The 17,644-nt window shown below is 39.8% G+C and overlaps 1 protein-coding gene across 2 annotated transcripts in view; it reads left to right on the top strand.

Annotated features, from left to right (window-relative positions):
• The window catches only part of RELN (reelin), a 633,193-nt gene that overhangs the window by 249,695 nt on the left and 365,854 nt on the right, over window positions 1–17,644 (top strand). For both annotated transcript variants that reach the window (XM_006882611.1, XM_006882610.1), the window contains exon 4: window positions 10,530–10,600. In XM_006882611.1, coding sequence (XP_006882673.1) covers window positions 10,530–10,600 — 71 coding nt within the window. The remainder of the gene's footprint in view (window positions 1–10,529; window positions 10,601–17,644) is intronic.

Here is a 17,644-nt window from a genome sequence, read left to right as displayed (position 1 = left end):
AAAATATAATTCTAAAAAGAGTAAGAAGAGTAAAGCTTCAGAAGTCAAATAAGTTGTAAAAATTACAGAAACGTTTATTTATTTCGTGACTGACGTATACGTGGTTTCAACATAATAATAAAGAAGCTGCACTGCAGTCCACCAGCTGCTCCGCAGGGGAAGGATGGGCAATCTCCTCGCGTGTGATTAACTGACTCTGAAAACCTGCTGGAGGGTCAGTATGAGTTGGTTCCAACTCATAGGTACAAAACAACGTCTAGTTTTAAGCATTTGTTATTTGGAGTTTCCCCCACTTGTTTTTATAGGGAGCTTTGGTGGCATAGTTTGTGGGGGAACCCGGTGCTCTGCCATAGGCTGAACCTCTCTGGTGATTTGAATCCACCAGCAGCTCTATGGGAGGAAGGTACACAGTCTTCTCCTGTGTGACTTCTAGCCCCAGAAACCTAGGGGAAGGTCAGTTACGAGTTGGTTCTTACTCAATGAGTTGGATAGAGTTGTTTTAGTAAATATTGAGCTACAACATGCATCCACATTTGAATTAGATTGCCTCTTCTTCTTTCTTTTTTAATCAGAGGAACACACTGTGTATATTATCTGGCATTCCAGAAAACATTTTTCTTACAAATTAAGAGTGCAATTAAGTTTGTGACTGCAATGCTTCTTATTACAAAGTTGTTTTCTCAATTTTAATAATAGAATCACTTAGTCCTTAATTCACTAAATTGTATAAAATATTATTTTTTATTTTATTACTTTTAATGAAAGTTTACAGAGATTTTAGATTTCTGTTCATTCACTGTTGCATTTTTTTCTTCCTGCCCACGCCTCCCCTCCTATTCGCTCTTGTCTTTGAAAAGTAAAAGAAAAATTCCTTCGTTGGTATACAATCCCCTTACCTCTGAGTACACTCCACTATGCAGCCTTCATTCTGGACTCTTGTCATAACCATAATACCCAGTCATATATTGCTTTTAAACTGTTCTCTCCCTCTTCTTAATAAAAAGAGGGCAATGATCTTTGCAAATGAATTAATTTCTCTGAAGATAATATTTACCAAACTCTTCCCAAGACTCACATTCCTGATGGGTGACCTGGTACAGGCATGCTGATTGATGCACAAATTAACATCAAATTGTGAATTAATACGTACTCTTCCAGCTGTGAATGGACAAGACACAGTGGCACATCAGACCTCAGTGGTAAATCAATAAAGAAGAGTAGATAAAAAGCCCACTCCTGTTGGTTCGCAGCACTCCGAGGGGGAAATTATGCTGACGATCCAAAGGTAGCCTATTTGAATCTACTAGCAGCCCTGCGGGAGAAGAATGAGCAGTCTCCTCCTGTGCAATTAATGGTCTCTGAAAACCTGCTGAAGGGTCAGCTGTGGGTTGGCTCTGACTTGACAGTACACAGCAACAACTGTAGGTGAAACTCATTTCCGAGTTTTAAAAGAGGAATAGCTGGTATAATTTTTTATATGGTTCTGTAGGTAGATTGATTCATGAACTAAAGAAGTGAAACACTAGGGAATTTTGGCATTGTAACAACTGCATATTAAAATTTCTTTTCATTCCTTCTTTAGAAACTGGGTGGCAATGTTGCACATCAGAAACAAACTGTTTGGTGTAAAAATCCAGTATTTTTAAAGTCTCTGCTCTGTTCAAGGCACTTGACAAGTGCTTTCTGGAGGATATGTAAGAAAATGATTTAATGATTCTTGGCATTCCAGAGAGGAGAACGCTGGTGGTCTAGTGGTGAGAAGTTGTCAACTCTAAGACATGTGGTTTAAATCCACTAGCTGCTCTGGGGGAGAAAGAAGGGTAGTTTCCTCTTGTATCACTTAAAGCCTCTGAAACCACACTGGAAGGTCAGCCATGGCTTGATTCTGACTGCTGGCACATACAACAACAGCGTCAGACAGAGACGCTCTGACTGCATGGCCTGTTATGTACTGAGCTGCTAGTCCAAAGGCCAGTGCATTTGAGTCCTCCAGCTCTTTCAAGGGCGAAAGATGGGCCAGCTTCTCCCGTGACTTACAGCCTCAGACTAACTCAAGGGCAGAGGGGTTTGGGGGTTTGTTCTTGTTGGTAGCGGGGTTGTTTTTTTTTACTTGTTTTGGTTTGGATTTTTCATAACGTTCCAGAGATTGGTCAACAGCACTGTGAGGGAGAAAGATGTGACAGCTCTCCAAGGAGGGTGGCGCTGGACACTCGGTGGGAGAGTTCTTCTCTTCTCTCAGTTGAGTCACTCTCAGTTACACTTGCCCCAGCCGCAGTGAATTTCATTTGGGGGTTTTATCATTCCAAGAGCTTGAAATTATTCATATTGAGAGATTTTAAGTATCTGAAGAGTGAGTATTTAGTGTCTTTAGATAAGAATTGTTATTAGTCATAAATTAATGGAAAAGGGAATAATGGAATGCAGCGCTTACAAAAGTTGTCCAGGTTCATAAACTTTATATAAGGCGGCTCACTGCATCCAGATACTGATTTTCCTGATTATAGAGATGGTGAGCTTCACCACTGGGCTGCAACACAGAGTGCTGGGACAGGCAGTTGGTCTGGGAGCCCCGTTATCACTAAAATGTGGTGTGTTCTTTTTAACTCACAACATTAAAATACTGAATAATAATAATAAATACTGAATCCAAAGAATGTTCTTGCTTTGGGAGAATCTTTAGAAACTCTTCAAATGATAAAATTACCCAAAAGGATTTTTTAAATAACATATTTAATAGGGACTCTTATTGGCAAACATGTACTGGAGATCTATGCATTTCTCAACAAGATAATTACTTATTAGGGAGTTGTTTGAGAAATTGAGTCTACTTACCAGAACAAAGAACAAAGACTATATTTCTCAGCTCTTCGGAAAAACTGCTTTTAATTATGGAGAATTAAGTGAAAATGGAGCCAATGTACTATCAACTTGGTACCACAATTTGATGACCCATCCTCCAGTGAGAACTTAAAACAACAATTTTGAAAATGAGTAAGACTTGTCACCTTAGACCACAGCTGTATGTTCTAGTAGGAAAAGGCATAGTGGAGTGTCCTTAGGCCATTGTAATGAGAGTTAAAAATTGGAGGATATGACCCCTGGAATTTGAGTGGATTATGTTTTTATCAATTTTTAAAAATATAAGATAATTCCTAAGATTTTAAATAAATACTGTGCTTCTGTGGGCAAATCATAAATTATTCTGTAGCACTAAATATGTTCAAAGCAGACTTGCCACTATTGACATAACTACACCCTGGGCCAGACATCTCATGAGACAAAGCCATGGAGTTTAGGTTCTGCGGGCCACCTGGGTTTTTGCTCTTTTTGCCTTAAGATAAGGAGCTAATGTGCAGGCTGCTTAAAACTGTTAACCATGCAGCTACTGTATGACTCAACCATTTCATCTTTATATTAAAATACTAGCTGAGGGATTTTTAAAAAAGAGGATCACATGATTATCTTTCAGCATCAGCATGTATTCTGGGTACCCCTGATACGGGAATTGAGCAGCTGTGTGGCTGAGAATGGTGTGCGGTGCTCTTGTGTTCAGTAGAGAGCAGGAGAGACGTGAAGGATGCTGTTGGAGGAAATGTGACATAGAGTTGAACCGGGGAAGAGAGAGAATGGGGCACCAGTAACTAATTAGAAGTCAAAGAACTCAAAGGTTTTTTTGGTAAAAGAAATCATGAGTAATGGTATTTTTCTGGAGAGTTTTGGTAAAAGGAATCAAGAGAAATGATATTTTTCTGGCATCATGGAATTGCTGGTTAGGTATTCAAGGTTCCAACCAGAAACAGAAAAAGAATTTGTTTAAAAAGAAGATCAACAAAAGAACTTAGCGACAGGCTAAAGAGTCAGAGTGGAAAACGAGATCTGGAGGAGATGTGACTTTACAAACAGGCCAGAGAGCAACACCTTTCCTAAGAAGAGGTGGAAGTTCCCCTTGGATCATCGAAGTTTCAAGAACAGTTTGATGTAATGCTTAAAATCCAGGATTCTACACTTAAATTGTCTTGGCTTCAATCCTAGAATTACCGCTTGTATCACCTTGTTGTTATTGGGTACTGTTGACTCAGGACTGACCCATAGCTAACCCTTCAGTGAGTTTATAGAGGCAGTTAGCTGTACAGAAGGAGATGGCCCATCTTTCTCCCATGGAACAGCTGACAGATTCAATGCATGTGTCTTTAGATTGACAGTGCAATTGTTTACTACTAGGTGACCTTGTATGGCCTTAGATGTATCAAGTAATAGCTCAGTGTCCAAGGAGTTGTGAATAGTATCATTGACTTCAGAGCTCTGTTGGCCTAGTCTACAGGGAGGTGCACTGCCACCTTAGTGGGATATTTCAGGAATAGATTAATGATTTATGAAGAGTCCATACAACAGTGCCTAACAAGCCTATTTGCACTGAGTTGATTCCGACTCCCAGTGACCCTGTAGGAAAAGGTAGAACTTCCCAAGTGAGTTTCAAAATCTCTGCTCTTTATAAAAGTAAATGAACCTATTTTTTTTTCTCTGCAGTGCAAGTTTTAAGTTCTGTTCACTAATCTAGCAGGTAGCTGAGTACTAAATCACCAGTGTTCTGTCAACAATGCCTAGTAGGAAGTAAATGAAATTTATGATTGTTCTTGTTGAGTATCATTGAGTTGGAGTCAACCCATTGCTGACCCTCCAGCTGCTTTTCAGAGGCAGTAAATCAAGGATAGTTGATTACTCATCTATTATAATAATAATATCCACAGTTATTAATATTGCCTTTCCCCAGCAAAGGACTTCTGATACAACCATCAGATAATGGCATAGTGTATCTACCTTTGCTTGAAGGCATTTCCTGAGCCCTACCTTCAAGTAAAAAAGAATTAGAACATGAAAACCACAGTTGCTTTGGTTTATTGGTGTCTGGAGTGCTGCCTGTTACTTTCCTCTTGAGTGTTGTGGGTTATATCTCTCCACTGCACTCTGGGGCATGTTTTGAAAGAGTACAAATCTGGGTACCACAGACCTAAATCAGACCTTGTCTGTTGTTAACAGGCTGTGCAACCTTTAGCAACTTAATACCTTTCTGGTCACAGTTTTGTCACTCTATAATGCCACAATCAGACTCTCTCTCATCCTCTGTCCTTCCCCCCTTCTCATCCCTCCCTTTCTCGCTTTCTCTCATTGCCATTGAGTTATAATCAACTATTAGATGACCCTCCAGGTGATTTTCAGAGGCTATAAATCACATGGGAGGAGGTTGCCTGTCTTTCTCCCTCAAAGTAGCTGATGGATTAGAATCATGTGGTTTTCGGTTAGCAGTGCAACTTTCTATCTACTTGGCCACAAGGAGTCTAAAATTAGAGTAGGGTTTTTAAACTGTGCTCCATTTAGCCCTATGGGTTTAAGAGATGAGTTCAGAAGGCTTGGGGGGATGAGTCATAGGGAGCATGCCCCCTACAATTCAGATACTAGAGCCACTCTCTCATTTTTGGGAGTTGCATGGCATTTGTTTGAAGATAGCTGGGAAAATGTTAGATGGCGTAATTTTAAGAGGATTTTTAAATTTCCAAAGAGCTGGATGGTGACTAGGGATGATAGAAAAATAATGGATGTCTTTGAGCTATGTGGTGCTGGAGAAAGTGTATTGAATATACTATGGACTGCTAGGAGAACAAACAGGATTTTCCTAGACCAGGCGGCTCCTTGGAGTCAAGGATTCTAAGGCTTTGTCTGATATACTTTGGGCACGTTGCAAGGAGGGACTGGTCCTTGGAGAGGGCCATCATGCTTTGAAAGGCAGAGAGGTGCAGAAAGAGAGGGAGACCATCAATGAGATGAATTGCCTCAGTGACTGAGGTAATGAGCATAGGTGTGTCAAGAGACAGCCAAGTCAGCACAGGATAGAGCAGGTTTCAGGACAATTGTACAGAGTCACTATGAGTCACTAGCAATTTGATGACACATAACAACAGATTCGTTTATTCTATAGTTCCTCAGAATTTGTGAGAATTTATTCATTGCCCCTAGGGAACTCTGGTGGCATAAGTGTGGGGAGTTGTGCCACAACTAATTCAAAGACTTCCCCTTTCTAGTGATTCCATAGAAGAGAATGGGCAGTCTCCTCCTATGTGAATTTATAGCCTAAGAAACCCAAGAGTGTCAGCTCTGCATTGGTACCAACTGGACAGCAAAGAGAATGAGATTCCTTGAACCTCAGTAGCAGTAGAAGTAAGAATTAAAGTGACAAATTTTTAATCTGAGGCAACTGAGTCAATGAAAAAAATGATGTGGATTATTCATAATGATATGAATTATTCGCAGTTGGTGCATCAAGACTATTATGTGTCAATGTATCTGATATTCATGGAAAGACAAAGCCTTTGTTATATTAATTTACAGTAGCTGTATCATCCTCATTCTCTTGTGTAGAAGAATATAGGTTGTCTCAGTGGTAATTTTAAGTGTGTGATCCAGTAAGATACTTTATGATAATAATTTTTTTTACTTTTTTTATTATTAATTTTAATGAAAGTTTACAGAGGCTGAGGATTTCCATTCATTCACTGTTGTACTTTTCTCCCTGCCCACCTTTCCCTCCCCCAATTCACTCTTATTTAATACTTTGTATTGGACTACAACTAATAAGAAGAGTTATTGAAACCCTGTTGTAGAACTTGTTAATTGGGGATCTTAGAAAATATGTCCCTTTTAAGGTGTTTTTGTTGTTAGGTTTCGTTAGGTATGACTCATAGTGACCCTATGAACAACCAGTCTGAACTCTGTCCTATCCTGGGCCATGCTCACAGTCTCTGACACACTCAGAACCATTGCCACAGTCACTGTGTCAACCCACGTGGTTGAGGTTCTTTCTTCCTTCATTGTCCCTCCACCTTCCCAAGTGTGATGCACTTCTCCAAGGGATAACCTCTCCTAGAAGATGCTCAAAGTATGTAAGACAAAGCTTCACCACCTTTGCCTGCAAGGAACGCTCTCGCTGCACCTTTTCCAAGATTTACCTGTTTGTTGTTTTTGGCAGTTCATGGGATATTCAGCACTCTTCTCCAACACCACAGTTCAAAGACATCAATTCTTCGATCATTGTTATTTATTTCCCAGCTCTCAGATACATAGCAGGTGATTGAAAAGACCATGGCCTGAAACAGGTGCACCTTACTCCTCAAACTGACATCATTGTTTATCAATAATTTTCCTAACTAGGTCCCTACTTTCCTAGTCCAGTATGTTTCCTGATCTCCTGACTGCTAGTTTCAAGTATATGGATTGTTGATCCAAGTAAAATGAAGTCATTGACAGTCTCAATCCTTTCCTAACAAACAAATATCAGATTAGAGTTCTGCATTTCCATTTTATTGCTGTTAGAAGGTTTGTGGACTCTGTTGGCATGATTGTGATTTGGACAATATATATGGCAAAACTCGCAAAAGCCAGAATCTATGTCAGGCAGAAATCTGTCACAGTAAGTTTTAGATCAAATATTTTCCACTAAAATTCAGAGTAGAAAAATGATAAAATAGATAACATTTTCTACCCTGTCAAAAGCAGAAGACTTTGGAGACCTAGAAAAACAACAAGATACTTTTGTTGAAGTCTGGATCTCAAAGTTTTAGTGTATTTTAGGTTAAAGTTACAGGTTCCCTTAGACACAAGAGCTATAGATTATTAAAGAGTCTGTAGGCCATATTATAGCTTAGATTTGGCTTTGGATTTAATGAAAGCAAAGGAAAACTCTATGAACTTACAGGATAGTAACGTCTCTAGTGATATTAAGTTGAAATAAGGAGAGATACTTCCTCGACTTTGTATATGGTATGAGTTGAAAGGTGCCTAATGATTTACCCTCCCCCTTTAATTATATCTCTCTAATATCAGTAAAAAGTTCTCCTGTTGTGCCACTTTTTAGTGTGTAAGTATATTATTCATGATTTTGTTGCTGAAATATGTTAGCTTGGAGCAACATCAGTATTAACTTTTGGGCACGGCTTGCTGTGTCAGATTTCTTTTCAAAGAGTTGGATACTGGATTCATAACAACTCTATGAACAACACATTTGAACTCTATCCTATACTCATAATATCTGACACACTTGACCCCATTGTGGTAGTTACTGTGTCAATCTGTCTTCATCAGGGTTTTCCTCTCTTTTGCCGATCCTCTACCTTTCTAAACATAATGTTCTTCTCCAAGGAATAGCATCTCCTAGCAACATGCCTAAAGCGTGAGACATGGATTTGCCATCCTTGCCTGTAAGGAGCACTCTTGCTGCACTTTCTCCAAGACTATTTGTTCTTTTGTCAAACCACAGGATATTCAGCACTCTTCTCCAATCAAAGGCATTGATTCGTCTTCTTCCATTCTTATTCGCTGTCTAGCTCTTGGATGCATAGAAAGTGATTGAAAAGGTGTACCTTAGTGCTCAAACTGATACCATTGCTTCTCAGTAATTTGGAGAGGTCCGTGAGTGCAGACTTTCCAGTGCAATATGTCTCCTGATTTCCTGACTGCTGGTACCAAGGATTTTGGTTGTGGGTCCAAGATGAAGTTGTTGATAGTTTCAATCTTTTCTTCATCTCTCATGATGTTGCTTATATATCCAGTGGTAAGATTTTGTTTTCTTGATGTTGAGATGTAATCCATATTGAAGGCGAAGTCTTTGATCATCTGTAACAAGTACTTCAAATCTCCTCACTTTCAGCAAGCAAGGTTGTCATCTGCATAACATAGGCTGTTGATGAGTCTTCCTCAGATCCTGATGCTGCCTTCTTATTGAGTCCAGCTTCATGAATTTGTTCGGCATTCAGATTGATTGGTCCAGAGAGAGGATAGAACTCTGAGGGACACCTTTCCAGATCTTAAACCATGTATGTTCCCTTGCTCTGTTTGGGCAACAGCTTCTTGGTCTAGGTTTATGTTGCTCATGAACACAGTTAGCCATAATTTGTTATGATCCTCAGAGTGAAATGCCTTTGCATAGTCAACAAAACATAAATATACATCCTTCTGGTATTCTCAGCTTTCAGCCAGAGTAGGACTACAGGACAGTAACAATTGTTGTGTTGTTGTTGTTGTTGTTGATTGCCGTTGAGTTGAGGACAATTCATAGTGACCCTATGAACAAAAGACCTGAAGCCTTTCTATGACTATCGTCATTTCTCAAAGTTCTTAAGAGTTTCCAGAGGCGTGTGGTTTAGAGGAAGGAAATCAGAAATATGTGGATAACAGATTGGGAAGGTTCATACATATGGGAACCAGAGTACAGAATCTTTGGACTCAAGAGAACCCGTTGAGCCCAAAAAAAGGAGATGGTGACAGAGGAGAAACCTAGCAGTTTCTTGAATAAACTCCATCTCCAAAAAATAATGATGGAATCAAATTACTTTTGTTGTGTACGTCCCCCCACCCTTAGGTGGTATTTACTAAGTCTAGAGATTTAATGTTAATATTTCTTCAGTTATTTCTGTCAAGTAGAAGTCAATTCATTGCTAACCCTGTGTTGGATTTTCAAGCCTGTAGATTGCACAGGGGGAGCCCCTTTTCTTTCTCAACGTCACTGGTGAATTTGAATCACCTGAGACAAGCAACCTTTGGGTTAGCAGCACAGATTCCTGTGGACTGTGCCACGCTTCATATTCCTTACTTATTTTAAACATGACTTTTTTAAATTTTAATAATTTTAATGAACATATACAGAGATTTTGGGTTTCCATTCATTCATTGCTGTGACTTATTTTTTAAAAAAATGAGTTTTAGGAAATTATTTTTCCATTTTAAATTGGATTTAAAAGATGTCTTTTGTACCAGGGAAGAATTTGTTTAAGAAAAAAAAACACGTATAGAAAGAGTAAATAATTCTTCCTTAAATAAGACAGTTCTTATTATAGACATTGAATAACACATTGGCTGCAAGGTAGTTTGTTGTTGTTTTTTTTTTTTTTTTTCACAGATCCATGTGCACAGCTCTGATTAGAAGAGGTATATATACATCTCCTTCATATAAAGAATTCAACTCAGTGAGGGGAAAGGTGTATTTCATTATGACAGATTTTGTTATTCTCAAAGCCCTGAATAGCTCTCTTCTATTTTAAAAATGTCATTCTCTGTCTCAACTCTCTATATGATATGGTAACTGTTAAAGTACCTGAAGAGCATCTTTCTCCAGCACTAATGCCTTTGTTGCTGCACAGAACATTTTGCATCCAGGTCTCCAGAAGATGAAGTTTTAATAAGCATATTTTCCTTATTTTTCCTTTCCATTTAGGCTCTTACACCTGCTATTTCTGGAATAAGCGTAGACATGGTACAATGCCTTTATTAAGGGAAATTAGAAATAATTCCAAGCCCAGGTGCCATGATGTAAGCCTTGACTCTGTTGTTCATTTACATTGTGGTTCAGGTATACTTAATTTTAAAAATAATACTCACATGATGAAGTTTAAAAAGGAAGTAAATGTTTTTTTAAAAAGTTGTATAAGATACCAAATTTGTTATAAAATTTGCATTAACCTTTTTTTTCTGTTTCTTTTCAGGGCTACTGCCACACACAGGGGCCAGGTTATTTTCAAAGATGCTTTAGCCCAGCAGTTGTGTGAACAAGGAGGTAAGTGTCACATCTTATTGTATCTTACTATTACTGGTTGTGACATAATAATTGTTCATGGTAGATCTTACTCTTTTATGCTTTGATTAAGCAACTCCTTAGTATCACAGGTAGTCTCCAACTTAGGACAGAGTTCCATCCAGTCACTCCCTTGGTGATTCTAATGATATTCTAAATTGGTTCTAATGTAAGTTGAATATTTCCTATTTTTGTCATGTTTCATTATTATTGCATTTTATTATCAGGATCTTCATCTGTGCTGTCTTTTTGTCTTTTGGAGTTGGCATGAGAATGACAGCATCAGCAAGTTATGTACTGCAGTGCTTGCCACTCATAGCGACCCTGTGTTCAAACTCTGACCCCTGCTCTACCTTGAGACACCCTCATCGTCTCTGACACACCTACCCCCCATTACCCCAGTCACTGAGTCAATTCATCTCATCCAGGGTCTTCCTTCTTATGCTGTATCTCTACCCTACCAAACAAGATGACCCTCTCTAAGGACTGGTCCCTCTTTACAACATGCCCAAAGTATGTCAGGCGAAGCTTCAAAATCCTTGCCTATCAGAAGCAGCCTTGGTTTCACCCTCTCCAGGATGAACCTGTTTGTTCTCCATGGTATATTCAGTCTTCTTCTCTAGTGCCACAAGTCAGAGGCATCGATTCGTCTTTTGTCATTTCTAGTCATTGTCCAGATCTCTGATGCATAGCAAGAAATTGTGAAGCCCATGACCTGGATCAGGTGCACCTTAGTCTCTAGACTGACATCACTGCTCTTCAATACTCTGGAGAGGTTCCTGACAGCAGACTTTTGATTTCCTGGCTGCTAGCAGGAGTGGCATCCACTTCCTAAATAACATGTCTCCGGAAATCATGAACTTTGATAAATGTTGATAGTTTACGGGGGCTTCAAGCCTTTTGTTCATAGGATTGCTGAGTCGTACTCAACTTGAAGGCAATCAACAACAACAACAGTACCAAGAGTGCTAATTATGGAGCCAGACAGGCTGAACCTGTTAACATTCTTAATCTCTTCACTGTTTATCATGATGCTGCCAATTGCCCAGTGCTAAGAATATGTTTTCTTGATGTTGACCTTAAAACTTATTGAAGAGAAAAAAAACAAATCAACAAAATTGTATTGAAGGCTGCAGTCCTTGACCTTCTGCATCAAATGCCTCAGGTCCTCCTCAGTTTCAGCAAGCATGGTTGTGTTATCTGCATAATGCAGATTGTTGATGAATCTTTTTCTAATCCTGATGCCACAGTCCTTCCCATAGAGGCCAGCTTCCTGGATGATCTGTTCCACATATAGATTGAAAAGATATAGGGATAGGATGCATCCGTGGCATACACCTTTTCTGGTTTTGAATCATGCTGTGTTTCCTTGTTCTGTTCTGACCACGAGGGTCAAGTATAGGTTTTACATATGCACAATCAACTGTTCTGGGATTCCCATTCTTCTCAGAGTTAGCCACAGTTTATTGTGATCCACACAGCCAAATGCCTTTGCATAATCTATGAAACACCCTACCAAGCATGATGTCCCTTTCCAAGGACCTGTCCCTCCTTACAACATGTCCAAAGTATGTCAGACGAAGCCCCAGAATCCTTGCCTCCAAGGAACAGCCTGATTTAACCCTCTCCAGGATGAATCTGTTTGTTTTCCTGGCAGTCCATAGTACCCTCAATACTCTTCTCCAGCACCACAGCTCAAAGGCATCAATTCTCTTTCTATCCTCCCTAGTCATTGTCCAACTCTCTGATGCATAACAAGTGATTGCAAAGACCATGGCCTATTATCAGGTGCACCTTAGTCTCCAGAGAGACACTGTTGCCCTTGAGTACTTTAGAGAGGTCCCGAACAGCAGACTTTCCCATGGCAATACTTTTTTTTATTTCCTGGCTGCTGGTGCCAAGAGTGTTGACCATGGAGCTGAGCAAACTGAAGCTGTGAACAATCTCAATCTCTTCACCATCCTTCCTGATGCTACCAATTGGTCCAGTGGTGAAAATCTTTGTCTTCTTGACATTGAGCCTCAGTCCATACTGAAGGCTGCAGTCCTTGACCCTCTGCAGCAAGTGCATGATGTCCTCCTCGGTTTCGGCAAGCAGGGTTGTGTCATCTGCATAACTCAAATTGTTAATAGATCTTCCACCAATCCTGACGCCACACTTCTCCTCACAGAGCCCAGCCTCTCAGATAATCTGCTCTGCATACAGGTATTAAAGGTATGGAGATAGGACACATCCCTGGCGTACACCCTTCCCAATTTTGAACCATGCAGTGTTACCCTGCTCTGTTCTGACAACTGCCTCTGGGTCCAAGTATAGGTTTCGCATTAGCATGATTAAATGTTCTGGGATTCCCGTTCTTCTCAGAGTCAGCCACAGTTTGTTATGATCCACACAGTCAAAAGACTTTGCATAATCAATAAAACACAGAAAGACATTCTTCTGGTGATCCCTGCTTTCAGCTAAGATCCATCTGACATCAGCTACAATATCCCTAGTACCACGACCCCTTGTAAACCCAGCCTGGACTTCCAGCAGTTCTCTGCTGATGTACTATTCCAGTTGTTTTTGGATAATCTTCAGTAGAATCTTGCTTGCATGTGAAATCGATGATATTGTTCTGTAGTTTCCACACTCAGTTGGGTCACCCTTCTTTGGAATGGGAACAAATATAGATCTCTTCCAGTCAGTTGGCCAAGTGGTTGTTCTCCAGATTTCTTGGCACAACTTGGTGAGTACATCCAGGACAGCATCTGTTAGCTGAAATATGTCGATTGCTATACCATCTAACTCAAAGGTACCTGGTTAAAATCCACCAGCTGCTCCATAGGAGAAAGGTGGGAAATCTCCTGCTATGTATTTACTGTCTCCAAACACCAGTTGGAGGGTTAGTGTCGAGTTGCTTTTTGTTCTAGGACACCTAAGATTAGCACTTCTGGAAAAGGACCTTGAGAAACTCAGCTTCCCCCAGGGCTGTACCATAGTGGTCATTGGTTCCATCATCTCAGTCATCATTACTCTTGAACCAACTGACTCATAGCTGGCCCACCATTGAGTTTCCAAGACTATAAACTGTACAGAAGGAGATTATCCATCTTTTCCCAGTAGAGCTGATGGTGGATTCAAACCACCAGATAGGCTTGACCTTTGGGTTAGCAGGGCAGTTCCCTTCAGACTGGGTCACCACAGCTTTTTGGAACTCTGGTGGCTTGTGCGTAAGATGTTGGGCTGCCAACCTAGAAGCAGATGGTTCAAATCCACTAGCTGCTCCACAGGAGAATGATGGACAGTCTCCTCCTATACTGTTTCCAGCCTCTGAAAACTGCTGAAGCATCTACTGTAAGTGGGTTCCAACTCAATGACAGTGAGCTCATTTGTATTGATGACAAAAAAAATTAGACTTCTACTGATAGTTGTCTCAGCCATACAAATTTATTTGATTTAAACACAGGATGAATACATGTAAAGTCAGCCTTTAGTAATCCATGACAATTTTATTGATTATCCTAAGTATATATCAGTCTTTGTGTAGAATGATATTTTGGGAGATCATATTAAGAACTATGTTATTGAACATACAGGAAATTTCTACTATCTCTTCTAAAGAATATGTAGGGGAAGTATGAGGAAAATAGAGAATAATATATTGGTCTTTGAAAAGTCTAAGGAAACAGAATTTATAAATAGCTGTGCTAGAACAACCTCAACGTTGCTGTTGTTATGTGCTGTCAAGTTACCTGTGACTCGTAGTGATCCTGTCTACAATAGCTCTGAAACCTGCCTGGCCATTACCCCAGTCACTGAGTCAATCTGTCTCATCCACAGTGTTCCTCTCCAGCACTATCCCTGCACCCTTCCAAGCATGATGTCATTCTTCAAGGTCTGGTCCCTCCTGGCAACATGCCAAAAGTATGTGAGACAGAGCTTCAGAATGCTTGCCTCCAGAAAGGAGCTCGATTTCACCCTCTCCAGGACTGACCTGTTTGTTCAGTACTCTTTCCCTGCACCACAACTCAAAAGCATCAATACGACCATCTAAAGGAAGTTATACTTGATGATTATTGCTGACACAGCTCTAATTATTTACTTGTATAACTTTTGAATCAGAAATCCCTATTTTATTTGTAGTCTCAAATTCCTTATAAGTATTTTGGATTAAAGGAATTTTTTTTGTTACCTTGAGAAAGCTAATATTACCTTGTGATAGCCATGTTAGGTTCTTAAATTTTATTATAATGTTAATATATTTTCAGACTATGTAAATATTCCCATTACTGAGAATATTATAACATCATATTGCAGTATTATCCTAAAACATTCATAGTGTCAAAAAAGGTGTATCTAGTTTTATTAACCTTCATCTTTCTTTGTTGTTGTTGTTATATGCCATCAAGTCGTTTGCGACTCATAGGTTTAGATTTTTGTGTCTTCTGTTCTAAATGAATGGTTGAATTTGCATTCACCCTGAACACATCAACAGAGAAAAAATTCTCAACAAGTGAGGGAAGAATAAGCCGTATGTAGAGGTCAGAGCTATTGTGCATAGGGCCACTATGAGTCACAGATGTCTTGATAGCACATAACAACAATAACAGAAATAGTACAGTAACTGAACACGATTCATATTCTGGTCGTTGTCATTGTTATGTGCCGTTGAATCACTTAGGACTCACATCAACTCTGTGACCAGAGATCTGACCCTGCTCTATACTGAACCAACCTCATTGTCTCCGAAATACCAACCCCCATTGCCGCAGTCACTGTATTGACCCATTTCATTGAGGGTCTCCCTCTCCTGCACTGTCCCTCTATCCTTCTAAGCATGATGTCCAGTTTCAAGGACTGGTCCCTCCTTGCAACATGCCCAAAGTGTATCAGGCAAAGCTTCAGAATCCTTGCTGTATTCTGGTTGTTGTTGTTATGTGCCATCAAGTCCTTTGGGACTCATAGTGACCTTATGTACAACAGCCCTAAACTCTGCTCTGTCTTGTGCCAATTGCACCATCTCTGATACACCCATTCCGATTACCCCAGTCACTGAATCAATCCACCTCATAGAGGGCCTTCCCCTTCTGCGCTGTTCCTCCACCCTACCAAGCATGATGTGCCTCTCCAAGGACCTGTACCTCCTTCAAACATGCCCAAAATATGTTAGATGGAGCCTTAGAATCCTTGCCTCCAAGGAGCAGCGTGGTTTGACCCTTTGCAGGATGAATCTGTTTGTTTTCCTAACAGTCCATAGTACCCTCAATACTCTTCTCCAGCACCACAGCTCAAAGGCATCAGTACTCCTTCTATCCTCCCTAGTCATTGTCCAACTCTGTGATGCATAACAAGTGATTGCAAAGACCATGGCCTGTATCAGACGCACCTTAGTCTCCAGAGAGACACCATTGCTCTTCAGTACTTTGGAGAGGTCCCTAACAGCAGACTTTCCCATGACAATATGTCTTTTAATTTCCTGGCTACTGGTGCCGAGAGTGTTGACTGTGGAGCCAAGCAGACTAAAGCTGTGAACAATCTCAATCTCTTCACCATCCTTCTTGATGCTACCAGTTGGTCCAGTGGTGAGAATCTTTGTATTCTTGTAGAAGTAGATATTATAAAAAACAATGTATACACCCAGTACCCATAGGAAACACAATAGCATTAAAATCATATAAATTCATCCTGGAGACAGGGTTTAAAGAAATACCTACACAAGTGATGCTTCCTCTTGTCAGAAAATGAGAAGAGAAATAATTTGTGTTATAAAATATATATTTATTTTGGCCACATCTTTTAATTAAAACATTAATTATCACCTCAAATAAAATGGAATAATCTTCCTATGAAATACTTTTCTGTGCATTGGATGAGAATATCTGATATATTATTAGAGAAAACATTGCCAATCAAGACATATCCAACTAGAACATACTCAACATGTTTGCTAATTTTAATTAAACAGTTTCAACAAAGAAGTTAGTAATAGAAGATTGTATTGATGGCTAAGCATATTGCAAAAAAGTAAAAAGATTATAAAACATTTCAGTGATGGCTTAGATAAGAATAGTCTGTAAATTTGATCCCTTTGCTTAAAAGACTTTTATTAAAGTCTTTTATTCTACTACCATCCAATATCTATAAGGGTTTTTTTCTGGCTCACAATGCTGAATATGTATATCAAGGTGAAAAAGCGCAAATTAAAATTTTGTGCTGCAGGTCTGGAAAAAAGATGATAATAGAATTTAGAAAATATGACCAGTGAGTAGGGAGCTGTGGAGTCGTGGTGGTAAGGAGTTGCTCTGCCAACCCAAAGATGCTTGTTTTGAATCCACCATCACCCTGGGGAGAAGATTAGCCATCTCCTCTCATGCGGTTTGCTGCCTCTGAAAACCCACTGGAGGGGTCAGCTATGAGGTCACCGCTAACTTGTCTAAAAATAACATGATAATGAGAGAGCACTCTGGTGGCCTAGTTTTAAAAATGTTGCCCTACCAACTCTAAGGCACATGGTTCAAATCCACCGTCGGTTCCAAGGGACTCCTCCCAAGTGATTTATTTTTTTCTCTTCTCTTTTAAAATTTTTTTTATTATTCATTTTAATGAAAATTTACAGAGACTTTGGATTTCTATTCATTCTTTGTTGCACTTTTCTCCCTGCTCCCTCCCCTCCCCCCAGTTCACTTTTCTCTTTGAAAAGAAAAATTCTTTCATTGTTATACAGTCCCTACTCCCAAGTCTACTCCAATAAGCAGCCTTCGTTCTGGACTCCTCCCAAGTGATTTAAAGAGTCAGCTCTGCGCTGTTCCCAACTCAATGGAACATAACAATAATAACAACAACAGCATGATCAGTGGGGGAAGTGAGATCAAGGAGAGAATGGAGGATGGCTCTGTGGTATCTAGCCTGAGTGAGCAAATGATGAACTGTAGACGGGTAACAGCCACAGCAGAGAACAAGAGACTTGATCTGAGACAGAGTGGATGTTGAAACTGCTACCCTACAGGGGTAGAACTAAGAGCCTTTGCCCAAGTTTATTGGATG

The sequence above is a fragment of the Elephantulus edwardii genome, unplaced genomic scaffold (assembly GCF_000299155.1).
Source record: "Elephantulus edwardii isolate Elephantulus edwardi_28Jun2011 unplaced genomic scaffold, EleEdw1.0 scaffold00022, whole genome shotgun sequence".
Taxonomy (NCBI): domain Eukaryota; kingdom Metazoa; phylum Chordata; class Mammalia; order Macroscelidea; family Macroscelididae; genus Elephantulus; species Elephantulus edwardii.
This window is presented reverse-complemented; position numbering and strand designations above follow the sequence as displayed.